Below are 24,262 nucleotides of genomic sequence, written 5' to 3'. Positions count from 1 at the left end.
TGTCACTGGGAGTCGTAGAGCCATCGTCCAGTGATTGGTGTAGCCCGGTGGTACTAGTACCAAAGAAGGATGGCAGCGTAAGATTCTGCATAGACTTCCGCCAAGTCAACACGTTGAGCAAGGTGGACCCCTATCCAATGCCTAGAATCGATGACCTTGTGGAACGGCTGGGTAAGGCGAAGTACATATCTACCATCGATCCGCTGAGTTCGCGTGCAAAGGAGAACAGCTTTTCGCACCCCTTTTGGACTATACCAGTTCAATACTATGCCTTTTGGACTGCAGGGGGCGCCAGCCAGTTTCCAAAGGCTGATGGACCGTGTCCTGAGGGGAAACCATCAGTTTGCTGCAGCTTATTTAGATGATATCTGCATCTGGAGTAACACCTGGCAAGAACATTGCCACCACCTCAGACAGGTGTTTGACCGCATCCGTGAAGCGGGGCTCACAATCAACCCAAAAAAGTGTGCCTTGGTAAAACGGGAGGTCCACTACCTTGGCTACATCCTTGGCGGTGGGGTCATACGCCCACAGGTGGAGAAGGTTGAAGCCGTTCGGAGCTGTACGCCACCAACAACTAAAAAGAAGGTGAGAGCTTTTTTAGGTTTGGTTGGATGGTACAGACGTTTCATTGCTAACTTCTCTGAGCGATCATCTCCCCTTTCTGAGCTCACCAGGGCAGCGGCGCCGAACAGAGTAGTCTGGACTGAGCAATGTGAAGTGGCGTTCCAGGATCTGAAGGGGGCAGTCTGCAGTGACTCTGTTTTGCTGAGCCCAGACTTTGAAAAGCCCTTCATTGTGCAGACAGATGCGTCTGGAGTAGGCCTGGGTGCAGTCCTGCTACAGGAGGAGGATGGACAGCGGAGGCCAGTCGCCTTCATCAGCCGGAAGCTGTTCGACCGGGAGAGGCGATATGCAGCTGTGGAGTTGGAGGCCCTAGCCATCAAGTGGGCCCTTGACTCCCTCCGTTACTACCTCCTGGGCAGACCTTTCAAGCTGGAGACTGACCACAGAGCACTCCAGTGGCTGGGGAAGATGCGGGACACCAACTCCCGGGTCACCAGGTGGTACCTGTCTCTCCAGCCCTACGACTTTTCTGTGGAGTATCTGCCTGGTGCTTCAAACAAGGTGGCTGACTTCCTGTCCCACATCCCGGAGGATGAGGAGTAGGGAGTACCCATCATGGAACCCTGCTTGAAGGGATTATCCCCGTGGTCCTGGGGCGACAGGCGTCGTCTGCACGGGAGGGGGGAAATGTAACGGTGCGGTAGCCCGTTACCAGTGTTACACCGCATCAGACTACAAGCTATCGCTACAAACACACCGACACCGTTTCTCACACAGGCCTTTATTTTGTTTGTACCGCACGAACGTGAGCATGCAGCTGGCAGTCACGGAAGCAACAGCATCTGCAACACAAACACAAAAGCACCTTCGTCAATAAACTGCTTGAACTTCAGGAGTGGCCAACTGAAGGTTTAGTACTATGGACAATAAACTTGTAAACTTGGCGGACAATGGGCGAACTAGCATGGAACAAAGAGCAGGGCTTACCGCTTACGTGGGTCTTAACTTCCTGGTTTGCGTTCATCAGAAGACCCGACGGTAGCTCTCGAGACAATTATAGTTTTGCGGATTGTTGTGTGGGAAGAGGGGTGTTTGTGTAATTAACAGGATATGTATGTTTATTATGTTTGTAAAGGTGGTGGTGTTAATGTCTGGTAACCGGATAATGTATTATATTTCATTAGAGTATTTATATATATTTTTGTATTGGTTCTAGGCTGTTAGACAATGATTGATTTTGGGACAATGATTTGGTTCTGGCCAGGGGCTAGAAGACCTGTGGCAGACCAGACAGCAGGGAGAGTGGGTTAAGGTGAGAAAAGAGCACCTGTGTATGACCAGAGAAAAGAGATTTTCCACATTTAGCTATACGTAAAGTGCTATATTATTGAAGCCATTTTGCTTGGGAAAAAGTTTAGTTTCGAGTATAGTTAACAGTATAAATTAGTTTGATTGATTATTTTGTTTTGGAGTTTTTTTTTTTCTTTTTTCTCTTTTTCCTCTGAGATGACCATATCCCTGTTTGGGAAATAAAACAGCTTTTGGAACATCAGCATCGCCTCGCTGCTCTGCTTTTCTAGGCCGTAAGGCCAGCCAGGCAACAGAGCAAAGGCTGTGAATACTTAGGCACATATTATATTTTCGTTCTTCATTTCTAATACATTTGCAAACATTTTAAGAGAACTTTTTTCATGTTGTCATTATGGGGTATTGTGTGTAGAATTTTGAGGGGGAAAAATAATCAATTTTGGAATAAGGCTGTAACATAACGAAATGTGGAAAAAGTGAAGCGCTGTGAATACGTTCCGTATGCACTGTATACCGTGACACTTACACATAGATCTGCAGTATGAGTTGAATTCAGCTGAAATTAGTTTATACTGCACACACAGACATTTACATATAGATCTACAGTATGTGATATGTTGATTTGTAATGACTAAACAACAATCTGCACATAGGAGACAGTGGGAGCTACTGCCAAAGGATTACGTTTTTGCACTAAATACTGTAAATGCAACAGGCAACAATCTCAACGATTTCACTGAATTACATATCCTGTAAGGTTATAGCTATGATGGCTATGACCAGGTCATTGCTTTAGATAGGGTAAACTGGGCTCAACATGACTACCCTTACAGCTATGAATTTTGCCAAATAACGCCAAACAAATAAGCTTTCCTGATCATGGACATAATTACCAGATATTTTACTCCAGTTCATGGACCAATAATCAATATGTTAAAATTATTTTTTAGTTTTTGTTTTATGTTTTAGTTTTTAGTTTAAAGATCAGTCAGAAATATTCACATTCATTCCCAGTTTTAATCTGTGTAGTGACATTCAATTGCATATTCTGAGGGGACAAATTAGTGACAGATATTTTATCATGACATACATTTACAGAAGAACAGAAAGCAATAGATTGAACGCATAACTGATGATCAGATGCTTTGGAGTAGTTTGGTAAATATAGCAATGTCACTCATAGCGTATGCCATGTGTGCCTACCAGGTGCAAGAGAAGGTAGACGGAGTCTCTGTTTTTAATCTCGGGTTTCTCCACACTCTGGCCCAGCTGCAGTAGAGCCGAAGACGCCACCTGTGGGGAACATGGCACCCAGAAATATTCACCTTAGTGGAATCATGACCATTCAAACCATTTAAGTGTCTTACAGGTCCTAATCCGAACAAGGTTTTCATTAGAGATTGTATGTAAGTGTTAAGGTGTAATTTCTTATGAATATCTAAAGTTAACTGATTTTTTTTTAGTGGCAAGACGCCTCGCACCAAGAGGAATTCTTTCAGGTGCTGCTGAATGTTCTCATTTTGGGCAGTAAACATGGCAGCAGACAGATGGTTGATGCCTACAGCCAGGCAGTGGATGTTGTTTTGATGCCCTGAGGAAAGAAAAAGAAAATGACCAACAGAAAATGAAAGCACAGGGAAAGATGATGCTATTCACACGGTGCTGCTCACACAAAAAGCTTTTGGGCCGTATTCCACTGGCACAATGAGACTTTGTTTACTAGGTTGTGATACTCTCTGAGCTTTTTGTCTGATCACACATTATCAACGTGAATGTTATGAGCAATCATCTATGTGCAAGCTGAGAATATTACACAAACAGGACATGTTTTACTTTCTTGGAGCCTAACAGACCATCCTTTGCTCTTCGTCAATGGAAAGTCCACAGGAAAAAATAACATGGAATAAATGCCATCCTCTGCAGCGCTGCATATTTGGTATTTGTGGCTCCCTGAGTTTTTCTTACGGCTCTAAGCCAAGTATCTTGGATCTTCTGGCACAAGGCCAACACTAACTTCAACGAAAGCACGTCAGCATTTGGACATCTGTAAACAGAGCTTGGCGCGGGAACATGTCTAACATAAACTAAGGTCTATACATTTTAAGTGCTGAATTGGAAGTTCGTCGGGTTATCATAGACATACAATTTTTAAATTTTTTAGATATGTCAATGTAAAAACTTTGCTTAATAGATGTGTTAATTACACTATTGCAGTGATGGTGTTTAAAAAGTATTACTCGTTTGAGAATAGCTATGATGGAGTATATCTGTTCTTTTGGAGCTCTACCTCCTTGCTCTCGACTGTAGAATGAGTTGACGTCAAGGGCTAGGATGGGCAGTGACACTGCGATGAAGATCAGTAGCAGACTTGCCAGCTTGCATTCTTCTTCCTTGGATGAGTTGTCTGGGGAGGTATTTTTTATAAAATGCACTGATTCATTTATAATGCACTGATTTCAAAGGCAGAATACAAATATTATCATTAGATTTTATTTTTCTTTTAAGAGAGGCTTAAATGAACACACGTAGGTTAGCTGTTTAAATTGTTATTTTTATCATTTGGATAATTGAGCATATTTGACCATATATTTTTTGATGGTCAAAAAGCAAAGAGCAAAAGGTTTGACCAGAAAAGACATACCTGTACGCATGCTAGCAATAGCGGCAACCAAAGTAGGGTCAATATTACATGGCAAGCCAGCTGCAGACGCCAGCTCGTACACGTTGAGTGAGACCTGTGACCACCAACCCAGTAAATAACATGCAGCTGAACAGAGCAAAAATGATGTGGGTTTATGATAATGGCTGCAGCACATTTACTAGAAACTCCCGTAGATAGCCTAGATAACCTATTTCATCCATTTTGAGATGCTACACAATACATATGGCATTTAAAGGAGACTTCCGGTGTGACGATTTATACAGACAGTATCTTCACGAAGTTTAGCGTTTGCAGCCATCTTGAATTTAGTCACGATAAGTCGAGCAACGAGTAAGAATGAACAGGTATGATAAGGGATCAGATTCCAAAAATAATTCAGTGGAAATGCATGGATTCCAGTTTCTTCCAGTAGCAGCAACTGGAATCCATGCATTTCCACAGAATTATTTTTGGAATATGATCCCTTATCATACCTGTTCATTCTTACTCGTCGCTCGACTTATCGTGACTAAATTCAAGATGGCTGCAAACGCTAAACTTTGTGAAGATACTGTCTGTATAAATCGTCTTGTAAGTAAACTACCAGTGTTTTTTCAAAGTTCTCAATGTCTCGTTTTAAATGTCAGGGCCCTCGGAAGTCTACCAATGAAGTGTGGAGATACATTGAGCCTCGTAAATGGTGTAAAACAGTGATTTATTTGCATGGCTAGCTCGATGCCGAAGCACCACCATTGAAAAAGCTGTTGGTAGCATCGGCTAACTAGCGCCAGATTTTGGAGTGCAGGGGACAAGCCGAGATGGGCTATGAGACATATGTTCACACTCGGTATCATGTTTCGACACACTTTAGGTCAATATCACACCGGAATTCTCCTTTAACGTCAAACACTTAGAGGAAAACCACTTCTCTCTGTGATTGTCTTTCTTTGAGAAGTTGTTGTGTTGCCTAACCCACATCCTGGGACGTTTACAAGAAATAATAAGCATTTTGTGCAGCTGACATGATGAACATGATGAAGCTATGACCATACCATGGAACATCTTACATAAGGCAATCTACTGATTACTCTTAATTCTTCTCTTGTTGATCGCATACGGTTCTGGCCAGTGCAGGCCGTTTTCAACACGGGCTGTGACCAGTGCTGACATCATTGAGGTTACTTTGGATCTGCACCATGGCTTGTTTGTCATCTCTAGAGTTAGAAGATGCAGGCAGGGGCTTTCTTCCTTCCCTCCCCTCTCTATAGCAGAGCCACAGCCAACCACAGCTGATATGATCAAATTCTGTCTGACTCAAATACATGGAAATGACTCGTAATTTTTCTTATTTATGCTTTTCTATGGTTGACTGTCATAAACCAAATCCATGCTGAGAAGTGGTTTACCACAGTGATGCTACAGTAAATGTTTAGAGTCTGTCATGTGTTTTACCTTGATGTCAGTGTCAGGGTACACATAGTCCCTGAGAGATTGGATGGGCCCCATAAGGAATGGGCAACGCCTGTACATGACCTGCAGTGACATAAACAGAAAGTTCTCAGAGAGGCCAGTCAGGGTCACCGCCATGTTGTAGATGATCAGAAGAGATATTCACTTTTTTGTATTTTCAGACAAAGAGTGCATAGAGGAGTAAATTATATAAAGTAGGATCCTTAGTATCCTCCAGTGCTCTACGTTTACCAATGTTCACATAAGAATTCTACCAGCTACCACTGTACCTGTTGTTTTATCATTTTTGTCTTTAAATCTAGAAATGATTGAGTGGTTACATACATCCCCCAGCGAGTTCTGGGCCATGGCTCTGAAAGACAGAATAACCCCGATGATCGTCATCCGTTTCAGGACATTTTCACATCCTGCACAGTCAGGGGAACAGAGCACAGGGACCACTTAAAAGGTAGCACAGCAAGTCAGCTGTTGAAATGTGTGAGGGTCATGCTGTTGTCTCGCTTGAGCACACTTGAGAGTTGTTCACTCCTATTGTGCTGATTCAAGGCCTAGCTTACCTGTTAGTCTCTTCTGAAGACTGGACATCTCTTCTGGCTTTTCGAATTTACCTCTTATCTGTACGAGGATATCCATGTTCTCCATGACAAGTTTCTGTCGAAAAAAATAATGAAGTAAATGAGGACAGACACACTGGCACACAGTCAATGCAAGCTGCCACTGTGGCTTGCCTCTCCTTGGGTGGAATTACTGTACTAACAAAACATGGAATTGGCAGCCCACTGCAGCAATTTTTCTTTTCACACAAGTCACAGAAGAGGATTGCAGTAATTATATAGCACAGGGCTTCCTGGATGTTGTTCACACAAGCAGACTTGAAGCATGAAACGGCACTTTATGTATGCATTATGTATGTAGTTTTTGCCATTGTGTTGCTTGCTTTTGGGGAGCTTATTTGAAAATGTGCCAGAGTGAATATACTGTATGAGTGCACTGCAAGAGACACCTGAGTGACTGTATGAGTGCACTGCAAGAGACGCCAGAATGAATATGTATGAGTGCACTGCAAGAGACGCCAGAGTGAATATGTATGAATGCACTGCAAGAGACACCAGAGTGGTGGCCTGGGCTCCAGATCACACAGGGTCACATGAGTCATTCCTCTTTGGTGTTAAGCTAGGGCTGCAACGATTAATCAATTAATCAATTAGTTGACTATTGAATTAAATTCGGTTTGTGTCATTCATTCATTTGTGTCATTTGGGCAGCCGTGGCCTACTGGTTAGCGCTTTGGACTTGTAACCGGAGGGTTGCCGGTTCGAACCCCGACCAGTAGGCATGGCTGAAGTGCCCTTGAGCAAGACACCTAACCCCTCATTGCTCCCCGAGCGCCGCTGTTGTTGCAGGCAGCTCACTGCGCCGGGATTAGTGTGTGCTTCTCCTCACTGTGTGCTGAGTGTGTTTCACTAATTCACAGATTGGGATAAATGCAGAGACCAAATTTCCCTCACGGGATCAAAAGAGTATATATACTTATACTTATACTTATATTCTTTAAGAAAAATACATCACCATTATCTGATTGAAGCTTCTTGAATACTTAAATATATCCAGCTTTACTTACTCCTATGACAGTGAACTAAATATCTTTGGTGTGTGGACATTTTTTTTTTTACCATTTTCTGTCATTTTATCGATAAATCAACTAATAAATGAATTGATTAAATTAAATTAACTATGAAAATAATGGTTAGTTGCAGCCCTAGTGTAAACATGCATGTATATCATTACAACACAGAGAAGACTTTGTTTTTATTCAAACACTTGAGAAAATGTTTGACACATTTCAAGTCTTTTTTTTTGGGGGGGGGGGGGGGGTGTCAGTGCAGTGCAGTGAGCCACCTTGAGTTCAGCAACTTGTGAGGTGATGTGCCACATCAGGTTTTCGCTGAGGAACTTCAGCCCGTAGGGCCCCAGGAGTTCAGCCAGGGCTCGCATTTCTGCAAGAAAGCCCACCCACAGACTTTATTAATCAGGTGCTATTTCACTTTCAACACTTTCTGCAGACCCTACAGGTGATCAGGTTTTCAGTCAAGAAAATACTGAGCGGCGGTAGTTGCTTCATTATGGTTTTGTCCATGAGTGTGTTAACTGAACATGAAGTGCTGTGTAATTTAGGCAATGAGATGGGCAGATTAATGCGTGCGTGGTGTATAGTGCATGGTTGTGCAAACAACTTCCCACCACTAATGGGATTTCTGAAAGGTCTTTTTTTTATCTTTTTCTGTTCCTTTGTAATGAGCAAATGCTATTACTCAAATTCAGTAAGTGATCGTGCATGTGGGGGTGAAATATTATCTAATGGCTTAAGACAGAGGGAGTGACTGTATGCGTGTATATATATATATGTGTGTGTGTGTGTGTGTGTGTGTGTGTGTGTGTGTGTGTGTGTGTGTGTGTGTGTGTGTGTGTGTGTCTATGCGTGTGGTGTGTTTGTGTTCACACACTTATTATTTTTTTCCCTCTGGCACAGACTGCTAAAGAAGTTAGCAGAGCAGAGGCAGTCTGTGGGTGTTGACCTTTTTGCCAGTACAGTGGGCGAGGTAGAATAGAGCAATGCATAATGAGGAATTGGCCACATCTTCAGGGAAGAAGAGGAGGAGGAGGAGGAGATGGGCATGATGCGGGCAGGTAAGAAGAAAATGCTTAATGCAGATGTGCAGCTGTGCTGTTGTAGAGGGGTGAAAGAAAATGGCCCTCTTCTATACTGGCGATTACCGGTATGTTCAACCACATTTTCCTCAGTGGTAAAGAACTCCCCCAGGTGTGAACTGACTTTATGAATAATGCTCAGTGATCGTGCTATGATAGGGCTAACTCATTCTGCACACCTGCTGTAATGACAGAGCTTGTGCCTGGTAATGTATCATAGTCACAGTGAGAGAAATAGTGTTTAAATATTAGGCCTCAGCTGTTCATCTGTGATTAATGAGGTGGGCCTAATTGATCCTCTGTGACTATGCACATGTGCATTTTCTACACCTGCACTTGAAAATGTACAATAGCGGTCTATTCGGTCGTTTGTGATATGTTTTCTCACAGAGCCATTCAGATCTAATGAGCTTTGAGTGAACGGGCACTTTTCTGGATAAGGTGTTTTGCAGATCGGCTGGAGCACTGATTAAATTAACGGAACCGTAATTGCCCCAGCTGTCATGATGTCAGTGTCAGGTCTCATTGTGTGCTTGGTTTGTGGGTAAGCCGTGTGTGTGTGCATTGTACAGTCGGTGTTGCATGCAATAGCTTTGTTCACACTTTGGTGAGATGGTGATGATGAAGATAATTTGCTGGCCTTACCACAGATGTCAGAGAACTGTTCAGCACGGAAGCTTTGCTCAGCCTCTGTGGGCTGGTTGACAAAGCAATGCATTGTAGGGCAGTGAAGGATGAGAGCGCTGCTGGCTTGCCGTAGAAGGCTTTCCAAGTACCTGAAGAAAGGATCACAGCAAACCGTGGGGAAAAAGAGCAAAACAGAAGTAGCCTACTAGTCTTTCTCGCTGGAGGTACCTGTCTAAACAACATATGGCTTTTGTTTATTTTTGTTGTTTGCTTTGTTCCTTGAACAGTGCCAGTTTGTCTGGTGAGCATGTTGACTTGTGACATTTGCATGAAATCAGTGATTATTCAGCAAGGCTCTGCTCTGCCTCCGCCCCTGGAGAGGTTGTCATCTCCACAAAGAGTTTGCAAAATAGACAACAAAATATGAGGATCTCGGAAAAAACGTCAACGTGCAAAAAGTATAGTAGATAGTAAAACTACAGCAAACAGTCATGGCTTGCTGCAAAACATTCAGTATATCATATCAAATGTATATCTTAGTGTTGTTTGGCAAAATAAGCTGTATCACTGTCACAACAAAACATGAGCGTTTATTTTATTTCATTAAGATACAATGAATAATTTTCTTGCCCAACATATCTGTGGCACAATTAGTTAATGCCTTAAGGAGGCCTAATCAATAAGGGACTGGGCTTTTTGTGAGAGGTTCGAGGACCACAAGTGACACTGATAATTATGTTTGCGCATTATAATGTGTTACTTTCTTTCTGCCCCCAAAGCTAAATAAGGATCATGTCAGTTTGATGCTCAGAACATAGATGTTGCTATGTCAGGCAATCATGAGCCTACTTTTTGTTTGAAGGCTTGCATTTGTGGGTGTCGGCTAGCCTATGTTAACTTGTGCTATCACCAGTTAACATGGGCGTATATTTCTCACCTATGTTATTCTGTGTTAACTGAGGCTATAATTACGATGTCTTTTTATAAACCACCGTTCTTTGACAGATAGCAGTGGTGTAATGGGATATGTAACCAGCGTATAATTTCCATTCAGTTTATGCCATTAAAGCTCATGGTTCAAACCCCATCAGGATCTCCATTGCTTTACTTTGTTTTATTGTTTTTTTTTTTTATTAGTTCACACTACGTATTGTGTGTGGACAATGCTGAAGTGGATGTCCACTTGCATTGACTGTGTGCCAGTGTGTCTGTCCTCATTCATCCATGATGTTGTCTGATCCATGATGTTGCCTGACTTTGCAAACCAGGGGCGGAGGCAGAGCAGGGTCCTGTTAAGAAGTAAGCAGGGCCTTGTTGAATATTCAAGTAATATTCATTGTGGCACAACTTGCTACAGCTCTGGTATGGGGCAAACAGGGTATCGCGCCAACGACTCCAGGCTTGGTGGGTGCGTTAGTTCCAATAGTGTATCAGTCCTTCAGTGAAGAAAGGACTCGCACACCAATGTTGCCGATGCAATTTTTAATCCAATCAGTGATGAAAAGTGCAAAGTGCTACCAAAGTGCAAAACGTTTTCGGTCTCATTCAGATCATCATCAGTGCAAACAATCAAAGAGGTGAAACGCCCTTAAATAGACTGTGTCTAGTTGACGCTAGATCTGCCAATCAACTAGCGTAGTTTGGTTGAAGTGTGGTTAGCATTCTCTTAAACGGCACTGTCCACCTAATAGATGGTTGACATACAACATACATAGATAATACAATGTGAGGTGAGAATTATAAAATAAAAATAAAAACTATATTGGAATGGAAATAATGAAAAATAAACAAATAATAATGTTGGAAACAAGAATGCAGACATGGAATATGCAACGGAATTTGAAACTACAATTCAAGCATAGCATACCTTTGCTATGAATACACTGATTTCCATCACACTTACTCTTATTATATACATCACACAAACTATTATTTGCGAATGTGAATCAATAGTTAATCCACCCACTAGTCAATACATTTCTTTAAAGGCACCCAGTGTAGTTTTGGATATTTTTGGCAACTCTAGAGCTCCCCCTAGAGTTGCGGAATATTCATATGTTACCTTGCTGTTGAAAATACTTGGCTTGAGTCCTTCCTTCTGTACATGGTGCAGGTGCTTTTGTTTTGGAGCCGAAGGACTAGCAACAGACAAAGACTATCTCCAAAGAGCTATATCTACTGACCAGGTAATGTTTCACGATTCTCACGAGATGTCTCTAGGTCGATGACACCTAGGGCCCTATCGTGCACCCAGCATAAAGCGCAATGCAAGGCTTATTCTTATTTTACACCCAATTAAGTGATGAATTTATCGCCATGCGCTCCACTTTAATTAAACGTTTCTCCCAGGGGTGTGTCAATTAACGACATAAGGTGTGGTCTGGCGCATGATCCAAAAAACGCTATCTTACACCCTCTAAAAATGATTACGCCACTGACCAAGAAAAACCTGGTCTAAAGCGAAAGGCGCATAGCCTGGAAAATCCAGAGGGTCTGGCAAAGAGCAATGGGTCTGGCAAAAAGCAATGTAATGGCCCAACTCGAGGGGCGGCAACAAGCATGCATTTAAAAATCTCACTGCACGCAATTGGATAACACTAGACCATGTTTACTCTGAATGATTTCGGACTTCGACGCAATCGGATAACACTACGACCAATGTGTACTGTCCTCCAACATTGCAGCGCTGTCTTCATCAGTTTAGCTGGTTCCCCGGAATGCAAGTGGAAAAAGTAACGTGCATCATTGCTCTTTGCCAGAGTGTCTCGCAGAGACAATTCCATTGTGCTCTTGCGAGAACTCTGGATTTCCAGGGTAAAAAGCGCATACAGGTACAGCTGAAGATGCACTGTCACAAAATGTTAGCAGCCCTTAGCAACCAGTTCCAAACAACTTGTCTGCAGGAAAAAGTGCAGATGCACATAGGCTATACTCTGCTAGTCACACACAGGTTTTATTAAAACAAGTGTTAGTGGAATCCCTGTGTTGCATATACACGGTCTCGCATGCAAGTAGATTCCTTCAAATGCGCTGACTGATAAAATACAGACACACTTTTTGATGTTGCACTGCTTGCTGTTAAAGAGAATGTCAGATGTCACTCTCATTGGTTTAAAGGATGTTATGCCCAAAACACACCCATGACTGATTAAGAAACATAAGAGCAACCCTTTTGATCAATGCGCCCAGTCTCTGATCACAAAACCACACTGTTAAATTAACGAATGTGGACTGGACACACCTTCGCTAAAATAGAGCCCCTAGATCGTAAGGCTGGTTCTCTGTCTCTGGGTCGCTGCCAGCTAAGCTCTATGGCTATGCTAGGTGAACGATTCCCCTATAACACATTTGTTTACCATCAAACTGGCATCAAAGCTGTTATATTAAGGTAAAAAAAAACTTGCATAGGGCTGCTTTAATTCCCACTGGGGAAGGTTCAGAAATCACAGTAAACAGTTGTAAGGAAACCTGGTTTGTAGGTGCTACTGTACCAGTTGGTGTAGAGTGTGGTGATGGTTTCTAGGGGCTACTGTACCAGTTGGTGTAGAGCGTTGTGATGGTTTCTAGGGGCTACTGTACCAGTTGGTGTAGAGCGTGGTGATGGTTTCTAGAGGTCACTAGAGTGTGGTGATGGTTTCTAGGGGCTACTGTACCAGTTGGTGTAGAGCGTGGTGATGGTTTCTAGGGGCTACTGTCAGTGGCGTCGTTAGACCTGAGCATTCGGGGCTATAGCCCCGGATCCTCTGGGGATAGCCCCGGATCTATGGGCCGTCAACAACAACAAAAACTCTAATCGTGAATGAAATAAATAGCCCCGTAGAATAGACTTTTGTGTTTGTGTCCATTGTGTGCATTAACAGCAGCGCAAGAAAATTTGACGTGATCTGTGCAGGTTTAGAATCATTTGTTGCAAAATGTTGCAATTTCAATTCTCCTCTACGCTATTACGCATTGCTGTTTCGTGCTTAGACTAACTAGCCTTAGCGAAATAAGTGTACAGAAGGACAAATGGATATTAGAAGTTTCTTTAGAGAAAAAAAGGGCAGAGCAGGGACAAGAAGTGGAAACTCACAGTGTGTCATCATCTCCCGCAACCCAGGAGGACATTTCTCTATTCATTTACTATTGAATCACATGCGCAGTAAATATGGTAAACCTGACCGCGTTTGAGGGGGCTTCCAAGCAATGCATGTTGGGCTTGATTTTGACAGAATGGAACTTTTTCTTTGGGCAAAAGTTTGTGATAGCCTACACAACCCAAATGCATTGCTTTCAAGGCACCCACAGCCCATTAATTGAAGGGGATGACGTCCAAATGTTTATCCCGAGACGAACGCTCACACCTGTGCACTTGACAGAGGTGCATGATGATGTTTATTCTACAGGCTATTTTAATGTCATATTTTGGGTGTTGTATATAATGCACTAATGCAAAAGAGACGTTCTCCTTACACGGTCTTTAAACATCAAAATATTCAGAATGCCGTGACGTGAGTCATTACAATTGGCCTTCCTTTTCATTCTCAAAGTAGGTTAAAATGGCATGTTCATCAGCCCGATTTTCAAAATCTCTCAGGGGAGAAACCCCCGAACCCCCAGACAAAAAGGTCTCTAAGTTCTGGGCTCTAGCCCCGAATGTTTTAAATAGCTAGCGACGCCCCTGGCTACTGTACCAGTTGGTGTAGAGCGTGGTGATGGTTTCTAGGGGCTACTGTTAGCCTGGCTAGCGCCACCACTTCTCAATGAGACGTGGTCTGGGAACCAAACGTTAATTTTCTCGTATTTGAAAAAAATGCCCAGATCCGTTTATTGGGTGCCACGGATGTCGATCAAATGTGTCTGTGCATAGCTCATCATTGTCTTGCTTTCCCCCTTGTTCTGTGATTGGTCCCCTATCTCAGGTGAAAATTTGCTCCATGGTCTCCAGGCTGCCTTAGCAGCGTGAATCAAATCGCGTGCAAGGCAGCATGGGAACACCCAGGCTAGGCTACTGTACCAGTTGGTGTAGAGTGTGGTGATGGTCTGTAGGGGCTACTGTACCAGTTGGTGTAGAGTGTGGTGATGGTCTGGGCTCCACGCGAGTCCAGCGGCTGGGTCTGCTGCAGCAGGACGTTCTTCACCAGGCGCGTCACGTCCACGTTGACGTAGCGGCTCAGCGTCTGCAAGCTGGTGGTGTAGGCCCGCACGGCCGCCAGCAGGTCAGAGGGCCGCGAGATCTCCTGGGTGGCCTGGTTGTAATTGGCCATTTGCACGACGATCCTGCGAACGGCACGGCATAGGCATGGGTTGTGGCACAGGGCACCGGTGAACCGTGGCCACACCCTGGCAGGCACGCTCGCTTCAGGGGATTGCTAAACAAGCGCATGTTCATTCTCTCTTTTTCTCTCTCTCTCTCTGTGTGTGTGTGTGTGTGTATGTGTTTTGTGTTTATAAATGTGGCCAAGGCAGCAGTAATTGCACACAAGCCCCCTCTCCCAGCTTCTACAGTACATCTTAGGCCCGCGGGCAACTGGAATGGGATGATCTGATTTCACAAAGGTCAGGACACTGAATTGATCTGATGTGTGGTGCCCACTGTGTACGTATATGTACTTGTGCTCTTGAATAATACGAGTTTATTGTGTTGTGCTGTTTGCCCTCTCTTGGAATGGAAAAGGAGTTGTTCCTTTGCCCCAAATACCTATTAAATTCTGTTTTCCCCCCCTTACACTACTGGGCTGCGTTTATTTTATGCAGACAAGACAAGCTCTGTGGAGCAGGTGTGTGTGTGTGCGCTGGGTCACTAGATTAGCTATAATGGTAATTGAAATCTAAAATGAGGCGCATCAAGCCAGAGAGTTAAGTGTGGAAACTCGCGGGAAAGCTCCCTGAACCGTCTCTAATGACTGAGGTCTTTAAATGGAGCTTCGTGCTGCATCTGTGCTCTGTGAGGTTTTCCAGACTCCATTTAAGACAGCTGGGACTCGGTGTCTGGGACTTTTGCCAAAATAATGTTATTATTTCTAGTTGATCAAGTTGATCAAAGCATCTGAATGAATCTGACTATGGCATGTGTCTTATATACATATGTCTTAGACAGTGGTCCCCAAACTTTTTCTTCCGAGGGCCAGCTCACTATGCCTGGCTCTAAGAGAGGGCCAGAGACAGAGTATATCAACCATAAATAGCTTAGTGCTGTGAACAACAGCAGTCTACCTTAGTTGAATATTCCATTACATTTAATCATAGGCTACTGCAATTTAATACCATTGCTAGCTGTGTTTATGTTGCCACTATGCCATATCAGTGTAAAATGTAGCTCAAATGAAATAATACTAATAAAAAGACTCTGTTTCTTTGCATACATAGCTCAAGTTGTGAACAAGCAATATCCTACAAATAATTTAAAGTTATCAAACTATAAGAGTTTTATGAAATGCTGGCAAACACATTTGAAATGACCACCATTCTAACTTTCACTCACCTGATGAGAACTTTGAACTCTGTATGAACATTTGAACGTGTGAATAAAAAATAGAAATAATTATCCCAGAAAGTCCCAGAAATATGACTTGAATAGAATTTAGTTAGTTATTAACAAATAATTGATAAACTTTTAGAATACTTTGAGCACTGATGCAGTCAGCATAGGCCTCTTACATTGTTTGCAGGTAGGCCTACATTTCATTCTGTTTTCGATGGCAAACGCAAAACAGCGCCAAAACAACCACCAGTGGACAAAACGAATATTACATGTGTACTGTTAAGACGCGCCATAGAGAATGAATGGGGAAATTACGGAGGTTATAGTTTGACGATGTCGTACTCCCATGCGGGCCAGATGCTATATATCACGGACATGTTTTGGGGGGCCACCCAAAATGAGTTGGCGGGCCGTAGTTTGGGGACCACTGGTCTAAGATGTCTAACATTAGAATATGTTATTTGTGGGGCGCTTTGGGGCAACAGGTTACAGTGCCCTTACCATATTCGGGTTCACGAGCCCACGGTGACCCGGTTTCGAGTCCGGCCCGGGTCATTTTTTAATCCCACCCCATCTCTCTCTCCCACTGGCTTCCTGTCCACTCTCTCCACTGTCCACTCTCTCCACTGTCCTGTCTGATTAAAGGCATAACCCCCCCCCCCTCCCCCAAAAAAAGAAAAAAAGAATGTTATTCATACTTGGTAAGTTTGACCTCAAGCTGGGATATCAGGAACTCAGCAGGAACGATCATGTGGTTGAAGACTATGAAGTCAGTGTAGTGGGCGAAGGCTGTGCAGAGCTCTGACAAGGCCAGATGCATCTTGTCCATACTGAGAGAAGAGAGGGGGGGTGGAAACAGTCATTTACTTACATTATTCACATATTCTATTACATGCACTATTCTTCAGAGTACAATATTTTGTTTTGTTAAGTTTTCTTCAGTCCTGTCTTTAAGGTGACTAACATGGGTTTACCTCTGACACACAAGCTATTGTACATTGTTCTGTCTTATATATTACCAGCTGAGGACCGAAGCAGCAGTAGAAATAATGACCTAGATGTTTATCCATCACCTTGGCATTAATAATCATGAGCGAAGGGCGAAGGTGACCCCTACTGATTTTACATGGTTTTACATAAAGCCAATGGAGACTGGGACACTGCCCCCCCCCCCCCCCCCCCCTCTCCCCTACATACACAGCACATTATTTCATCAGGAAGCTTCTCCAACACACATCCCCAACATACTTACAGCACACTGCCCCCCCCCCCCCCCCCCCCCCCCCAATACACAGCACATTGTCTCATGAGGAAGCTTTTCCAACACACATATTGCACACTATCCCATCTCCCCTGTCATCCCCCCAACACACACACCAAGACCCCTGGCAGTTGGGTTAGCCCCTTGAGCCGTGGATCTGCCCAAGGTTTCTTCCTTGGTAAGGGAGTTTTTCCTTGCCCCTGTTGCTCTTGGGTGCTCCTTGTTGGTGCCCCCCCCCCCCCAATTCCAATCCTCCCCCACCTTTCTTATGCAGCCCTTGCCACTTAATCTACTAAACCCCTCTTCTACTGCACTTTTTACCCCCCCACTTTGCACAAATAGGCTGACACCAGACATAATTTCACTGCATTTCTTACTTCCAGTAACTATATGCATGTGACAATAAACTTCCTTGTATCCCTTGTACCTGGGGGTTAAGAGGGAGAGAGGAGAGAGAGAGATAGTATCCATTTGCATATGCCTGCTGCTGTGGCTTACTTGGTCACAATGCCCCTGTCCTTCCTGTGGCTCTCTGTGCCAGGCTTGTCTTTGGGCACCTCGCCCTTCTTGGGCATGGGCTTCTTCAGCTTCTTATTACGGGCCTTGCTAATAGTCTCCGCACAGTGCTTTGGCAGAAGCTGGTGGAGGGGATAAAAGAAGAGGATAATTGTCACAGTCTGGCTTGGCACTGACAGAAAAATTGATTGCTGTGTTTGAGGGGAGAGTTGTCTGCATATGTGCAGGATTCCTGTCAAGGCACTTTTCAGGGTATATATATATATATATGAAGAGTTCAGATGCAAAACCCTCTAAATCCGTCTGACCACTTTTCTTTTAAATGAGCATTTAAATTCAGGCTCCTATAGGTTTTTGCCTATAAATCGATATTTCAGACCAGGAAGAGAGTGGTATTTAGTGGGTTTAGAAGTTAAATTATTTGATTAGCGTATACTATGTGTGGAGAGCATCCCCTCACCATCTTTATCTCATTTTTGACATAGGTGGCATTTAGAGGCTTTTGCATCTGAACCCTTCATATATATATCTATATTTTTTTTTACATTTTTTTTTTTTATTATTATTATTATTTATTTTATTTTTTTAAATCAAAGACGTAAACTCGACATATGACATAAAGCATAATTTACATGTTATATCTACACTGTATACCTTAAAAATTCATCCCATTGTTAGTACAGACGTACATTCTGTGCGCAGCGTAAAACACTGCCCCTGTGACTTGATGGCCTTATTAGGTAGGTGCTCTCGATTCCCTTCACATTTTCCATTTCATTCCTGATTTTAATGCCTCTTTGTTTTAATGAATTGAAATGGATTTCCATGACTTAGTCCGTAGTAAATTGGTTTCCCAACTCCCCCCGGGGCTTTGGGGACTAAGTCACCTGGTCGTTGAGGTTGCACTGCTCGGCGCAGATATCCAGGACGACCGTGCTGGTCTGCTTGGCAATCTCTTCCAGGAAGGTTACGCACAGTTTTAGGCTCCTTTTCTCGATCGCCTCCTCCTAGATGCCAGACACAGGAAGGAGGGCAAAAAAAGGGAAGAAGCGTATGTAACCCCCACTGGTGCTGCGCGACATATTGCTCCAATTACGGCTCTGGTTCAAAGTCAGGTCACGTTTAATCTCTGGAGCCATACATTTTTGCCGAGGAGTCTGCCTCAATACAGTGCAACTCGGTTACAGCTGTCGCAGCTTCTGCCATTTTGTGTGACTATTTTGCATTTTGTGGCAGTTTGAGACAGAAATCAAAGTTAAATTAAAGCCAGATGGTGCTGGCTAGTGAATGTGTGTGCGTGCAGTGTGTGTGTGTGTGTGTGTATATGTGTGTATCTCCATTTTAAAACATTAATAAATCATGTTATTTAATTGTGTATTTCAGGTAATATCAATACAATTGCAGTATTGCTGTTATGACTGAGTAAAGATAAATCAAATAACAATAACCCAATTACAGTTGCACTGAAATTACTTGGAAAACAAAATGTATATAAATGATTTATGAAAATTCATTGAAATGGGGGATATACTGTAGCGTTGTGGAACCAAACTCTTCATATATATATATATATATATGAACATGTGTATGTTAATGTAGATAACTGTGTGGTTCTATGTACCGGTGCATTGTGTGTGCATGTACAGTGCATGTAAAGTGTATGTGTGTGTGTGTGTGTGTGTGTGTGTGTGTGTGTGTGTGTGTGTGTGTGTGTGTGTGTGTGTGTGTGTGTGTGTGTGTGTGTGTGTGTGTGTGTGTGTGTGTGTGTGTGTGTGTGTGTACAGGTACAAACTGTGTGTGTGTGTGCGCGCGCGTGTGTATGCATGCTGTGTATGCATGCTCAGCAGTAGCACTGCTCTCCACTGACCTCCTCTGGGCACATGGGGTGAGCAGTCTGGCTGAAGTGAGAGCAAAGTAGAGGGAAGGCCATGAGGTACCTCTGCATGGTCACATCCTCACTGCTCTGGAAGAACATCTTCTCATACACCCGCGGGTAGAAGCTGCAGACAGGAGAGACAAAACACAGAGTGGAAGGCCTTTACACTACACTGCTGCTGCTGAGGCATGAGAGGCACATTTAAAAAAAACAATGGACTGCAAAAATGATAAACAACCTAATAAATGTAACAAAAGAAGAGCTATCTAATTTTATTGATCTCAGGTGAGAATTTCATACAATGTCAGCACAATGATGTGTTATGTGGAAACACTAAATGAACAAAAGCTTTTTTGTGTGAAGGCAACGCTTGGATTTGATTGGTCTCATGTGTTTGCGGCAGTGGATTGTCCACGCTGGCCAAACCAGAGAGGGGAAAAGCACTCTAAAGAATTCCAGCTGCCATGGCGACCCACCAGAGGATGGAGAGCTCTGCCGTCTCCTGCAGGAGACCATCTATGTTGTCCATCACCCTGGTGTGGAACTGCGTCATGTTCATGATCTTGGCCAGGTCCGGGGATTCTTTCAGAGACAGAGGGGCTTTGACCACACTGGTGTACGCCTGCATACATCAGCACAGCATGAGATGGAGTTGCATGCATGAGCAACGAGATTAAGAAAGAAAACACAGTATTTTTACTGAAACATAATATTTTCTCTTATATGCTCTGCATCATTATGTGATGTAATATTTGTACTGTTTTTTTTTTTTTTTTATTATAATAATTTTAGCAATTCATGCTTACAAATTGCATTGTAGAGATATGCACATTAAGATTATTTACTAAGATAAATTGTTAGTCTCTGAACAAATCTACTTCTGAAGAACTGTCCAACACCTGTAAGCGCAGCCAGTCCATTCTGAGAGGTCTGAAATCAAACTCCTCTCCATTTTCCACTGTTGAGACAGAAAATGGCAGGATGAGTGTTTGTGACTCAGCATTTTGTTTTTTTTTGTGGAAAGATGAGTCATGCTGCAGGTGTGACATACAGTACGAACACAACAGATCTCACCTTGCTTGACATTGAGCCCTGACAAAGCAGACACAAATGATGACATCAGCACAGACTCTTCTTCTGGACAGACGTAAAGACTCTAGGGATGCAGTAGTATTTAGTCAGTCAATAGGTATAACATTTCATACAAGTAAATAGCAAATAGTCATATTTCACTAAGTAAATAAGTAAATAGGTATATTTCATTCAATGCATAGATTGTATTTGTTCTGTTTTTATATCCGTTTTGTCCACATCATTAGCAGCAAAGCTTTTTTGTTTGCTGTGTATACAGTAGGACAGATCCTCACTGAGTGGCCTCACTGTGACCTCATGCAACCAAGCGTCCGTAGCCAATGGGCTGTATCCAGCGAGAGAAAAAAAAGCCCAAACAAAACCAGAAATAAATAATGAAATAGAGTAACAGATGAGGCTCGGCTCATTACAAGTTAGACTCAGATGAGGGCGAGGCTGCCCACATCGTTATAATCCTTGGAGAGTTATTTGTTGAATTGCATAAGAACATCTACTGTACACCAGTGCCGCGCCGTCCCAAATCCACAGTGTGCTGCACATGTGGATTGTCTGAATATGTATGTAGGCAAAGCACACTTGCACACTATGTTTTGAGAAGGTTGCATAACTGCTGTGTTTGTATTAAGTCAGCAGGCTTTATAATCACATATGTTTAAGGAATGTTAAAAAATTGTGCTATGCTTTCTTTTATTTGGCTAAATATTTAAATATCTAAATATAGCCTAGTGTTGGATTTCGGTCATGCTGAGGATTTTGCCCATTCCACTACCTGAATGGTGTCAGCGATCACCAGGGCATCAAACTGGGACAGGTAGAGGAGATGATAACGATCTATGATTGCCTTATGCTGTTGAAGGAGAGTCTGCAGTCTCTCCATGTGGAACAGGAGCTCAGCCATATGCCTGATAAACAGACACACACACACAAACACACACACATACACATACAGTTACAAGTCACTGACATTCTAACGTTATCCTGGTTCAGTAAATTACTCATTCAGTAAATGTGAATATCAAAGTATAGCAACGAAGCCATTTTTTTGCATTTGATCCATCAGTGTGACTGCCAGGGGGCGGCCTGTGATCTCAAGCATCAAAGGCAACGACTCTACTCAAATTTATGCACTACCAAAACCATTTATCAATGGGCAGCCAGTTTTATAAGGCAAACTGGGGCATATCCGCTAAAGGAGGCACTCTTATGCAACACAACACAATTTTACAATGACATATCTGCTGTCAACAAGTTTTGCAGCTAAGTTTAAACATGACTTCTTCTTTAATGTGTTAACCTGACTTAATGAGAGTATATTTTAAATAAGAAATATTTTAGCATTTATATGGCCAGAGATTGATAACGGTGTTATGAAACAAACATCTCTTTCATGTTCTATTTTCAGTGCATAAAACCATAAATGATGCGAGTGCCAGGCATATGATATGCAGACCATTAAATAGGAGGAATGTTTTGGCTCCTTAGCATGTCGATTGCAAAATTCACTTGAAATGTGAGTAACATATCAGTAACAACTAGCTCTGAAACAGAACTAACTTAGGCCCCTTTTCATTCATGCTATCATTAATCGGCACTTGCTGTTGCCACAGAGCAACAAAATGAAAACACCAGCGTCTCTTTCTCTTTCATTCCTGTGCGTGTGCTTGGCTATGGATTGCATTCCTGCCTGTCAGTAATGTGGGAAATGTGGAAACAGTGTGGCACTCAGGTTCATGGTACATCTATTTAAAACTCACGAGTCCACATAGTCTTCGGGGGTCTTGGTTTTCGGGACATTCTCACTGTGCCTAACCAGCCAGAGGACTTCGTCACGGGAGAATGACAGGGCCATGAATACAAACAGAGCCTGCGGGAGAGATAAGAGAGAGTGCATTTGATGGATGAATGAACATCGTCATAAATACTGACAAAGTGTTTTGAAATCAGGCATCATTAAAGTACTTATTAACGCAGATGGACAGTTTTATTTTGACTTTAAAAAGCATTTTCCAGCATCCGAAGATGAAAAATTTTACTAGATATTAATATGCCCTCCTTAAATATGGTGGTTAATCTTCCTGAGTGGTAATCGCCTTTGGGGCTGGACCAGAGGTGAACTCCATCTTCCTCTTATGACATTCTCCTCACCAGAAGCGTCCATCTTGGACAGGTAGGGAAGGGAGGGAATTTGAGGCAAATCCCAGATGGAGAGAAAGGACCAGAGGAGTACTTACCTTTGGACCCAGCAGTCTGGGCTCATCTTCCAGCACTTTGCAGAGCTCCTTCAGCGCACCCCTCAGAAAGTGCCTTTTCTCTCGGTGTATAGCTCCACTGCAAGCAAATCACACAATGCTCTCAGACCAGGATAAGTTATCAGAGGTCAAGCAAAGCCACCTTTCACAGCATGAATACATCTTTGGATCGCACAGCTAGCAATCTATCTAATTATCACACATTCCCCCTAAAACACTCTCCTGAGTGGCCACTCAGGAGAGTGATGCGGCTACTGTGTATTCAATAGGCCAGGCAAGGCCATTTTATTTATATAGCGCATTAACATTTCATGTACGAAAGCAATTCAATGTGCTTTACACCATTGGAGACAGAAGCAACAAATAATAAGTAAAAAAGATGAAAGACAATTAATACTATTTAAAAAAGTCAAACAGTCAAGCAAATAAAATGAATAAAAATGTTTTTAGAAAAAAGGTTATAGAGAAGAGTCAAGCAGCAGCTCGTGCAGCTGAAACAATAAGATTAAGTAAAATGAGATAAAATACAGTAAAATAGAATAAAAAGGATCATTAAAAGTCCTAAAAATACATAAAAGTCATAATAAAAAGTGCACTCACCAGTTGGCTATGGCGTTCTCCCGGCACTCTTTGATGTCAGCCACCCTCTTGCTGTATCTAAATGAGAGAGACAATGGATCGATTAGTGGGCATTGCTTGCATTCATACTTCACCAAGGCTCTCCTGCAGGAGTGGGTCATGTGTCTGAGCAGTATGGCAACATGGGACCTGTAGTTTTCCCCCAATATTGTGTAGCCCTAATACAAACTTTGTTTTTTGCAAACACTGTAGCCATTTCCAACGTGTCGCCTTACCCTTTCAGGCCGTCTAGGAAGTCCTCTGAGAACTTGTGGATGTTGATGGTCTCGTCCCTGACGAGGGTGAGCACCAGGCCGCTGCGGAGGCCCATCTTCCACAGCTCCTGGGAGGCCTGGTTGGTGTTCAGACTGCTGTGGCACAGCAGGAAACCCACTGCCAACGGGAGGACATCACAAAAGTTACGACGACGTTTCATCACATTGACACAGCAAATGAGACTTTTCATCAAAATGACACAGTAAGTTAGACTTTCATCTACACTACCTACACTACCAGTCAAAAGTTTGGGGTCACTTAGAAATTTCCATTCTACTCCATTGCAATTATGTTAGCACATAATGTAATCTGAAAACTGCTTCCCTGATTAAAAAAACAATGCAACTGATATCAGCTGGTATTCTGTCTATAATGGAGTGGAATGGAAATATCTAAAACTTTTGACCAGTAGTTAAATTAGTAGTGACTAATGACACTTATTTAATCAAAATGTTATACCATGTTTCTACTTTGCAGGAAGCCTAATATAAATGACACATTCAGTGCATAGTTGCCTCTGTCTCGGGCTACTGAATAAGGGGTACTAATCGCTAACTTCAGAGTAGGCATGATGTCAATCCTGTCTTAG

General features: G+C 42.8%; 1 protein-coding gene across 1 annotated transcript in view; it reads right to left on the bottom strand.

Annotated features, from left to right (window-relative positions):
• nckap1l (NCK associated protein 1 like) overlaps positions 1 to 24,262 on the bottom strand; it is a 41,306-nt gene that overhangs the window by 7,378 nt on the left and 9,666 nt on the right. The window contains exons 9-30 of the mRNA XM_042090771.1: positions 23,634 to 23,790; positions 23,380 to 23,436; positions 22,762 to 22,858; positions 22,285 to 22,394; positions 21,300 to 21,432; positions 20,513 to 20,594; positions 20,338 to 20,396; positions 19,915 to 20,060; positions 19,430 to 19,562; positions 18,450 to 18,569; positions 17,545 to 17,684; positions 16,484 to 16,615; positions 14,363 to 14,581; positions 9,341 to 9,471; positions 7,886 to 7,983; positions 6,544 to 6,637; positions 6,311 to 6,393; positions 5,969 to 6,049; positions 4,517 to 4,610; positions 4,163 to 4,279; positions 3,357 to 3,466; positions 3,079 to 3,168 (exon numbers count right to left, since the gene is read on the bottom strand). Of these exons, the coding sequence (XP_041946705.1) occupies positions 3,079 to 3,168; positions 3,357 to 3,466; positions 4,163 to 4,279; positions 4,517 to 4,610; positions 5,969 to 6,049; positions 6,311 to 6,393; positions 6,544 to 6,637; positions 7,886 to 7,983; positions 9,341 to 9,471; positions 14,363 to 14,581; positions 16,484 to 16,615; positions 17,545 to 17,684; positions 18,450 to 18,569; positions 19,430 to 19,562; positions 19,915 to 20,060; positions 20,338 to 20,396; positions 20,513 to 20,594; positions 21,300 to 21,432; positions 22,285 to 22,394; positions 22,762 to 22,858; positions 23,380 to 23,436; positions 23,634 to 23,790 (2,483 nt within the window). The remainder of the gene's footprint in view (positions 1 to 3,078; positions 3,169 to 3,356; positions 3,467 to 4,162; positions 4,280 to 4,516; positions 4,611 to 5,968; positions 6,050 to 6,310; positions 6,394 to 6,543; positions 6,638 to 7,885; positions 7,984 to 9,340; positions 9,472 to 14,362; positions 14,582 to 16,483; positions 16,616 to 17,544; positions 17,685 to 18,449; positions 18,570 to 19,429; positions 19,563 to 19,914; positions 20,061 to 20,337; positions 20,397 to 20,512; positions 20,595 to 21,299; positions 21,433 to 22,284; positions 22,395 to 22,761; positions 22,859 to 23,379; positions 23,437 to 23,633; positions 23,791 to 24,262) is intronic.

Source organism: Alosa sapidissima, chromosome 4 (assembly GCF_018492685.1).
Source record: "Alosa sapidissima isolate fAloSap1 chromosome 4, fAloSap1.pri, whole genome shotgun sequence".
In the NCBI taxonomy this organism is placed as follows: domain Eukaryota; kingdom Metazoa; phylum Chordata; class Actinopteri; order Clupeiformes; family Clupeidae; genus Alosa; species Alosa sapidissima.
The sequence above is the reverse complement of the archived record's forward strand: the minus strand, read 5'-3'. Positions and strand labels throughout refer to the sequence as shown.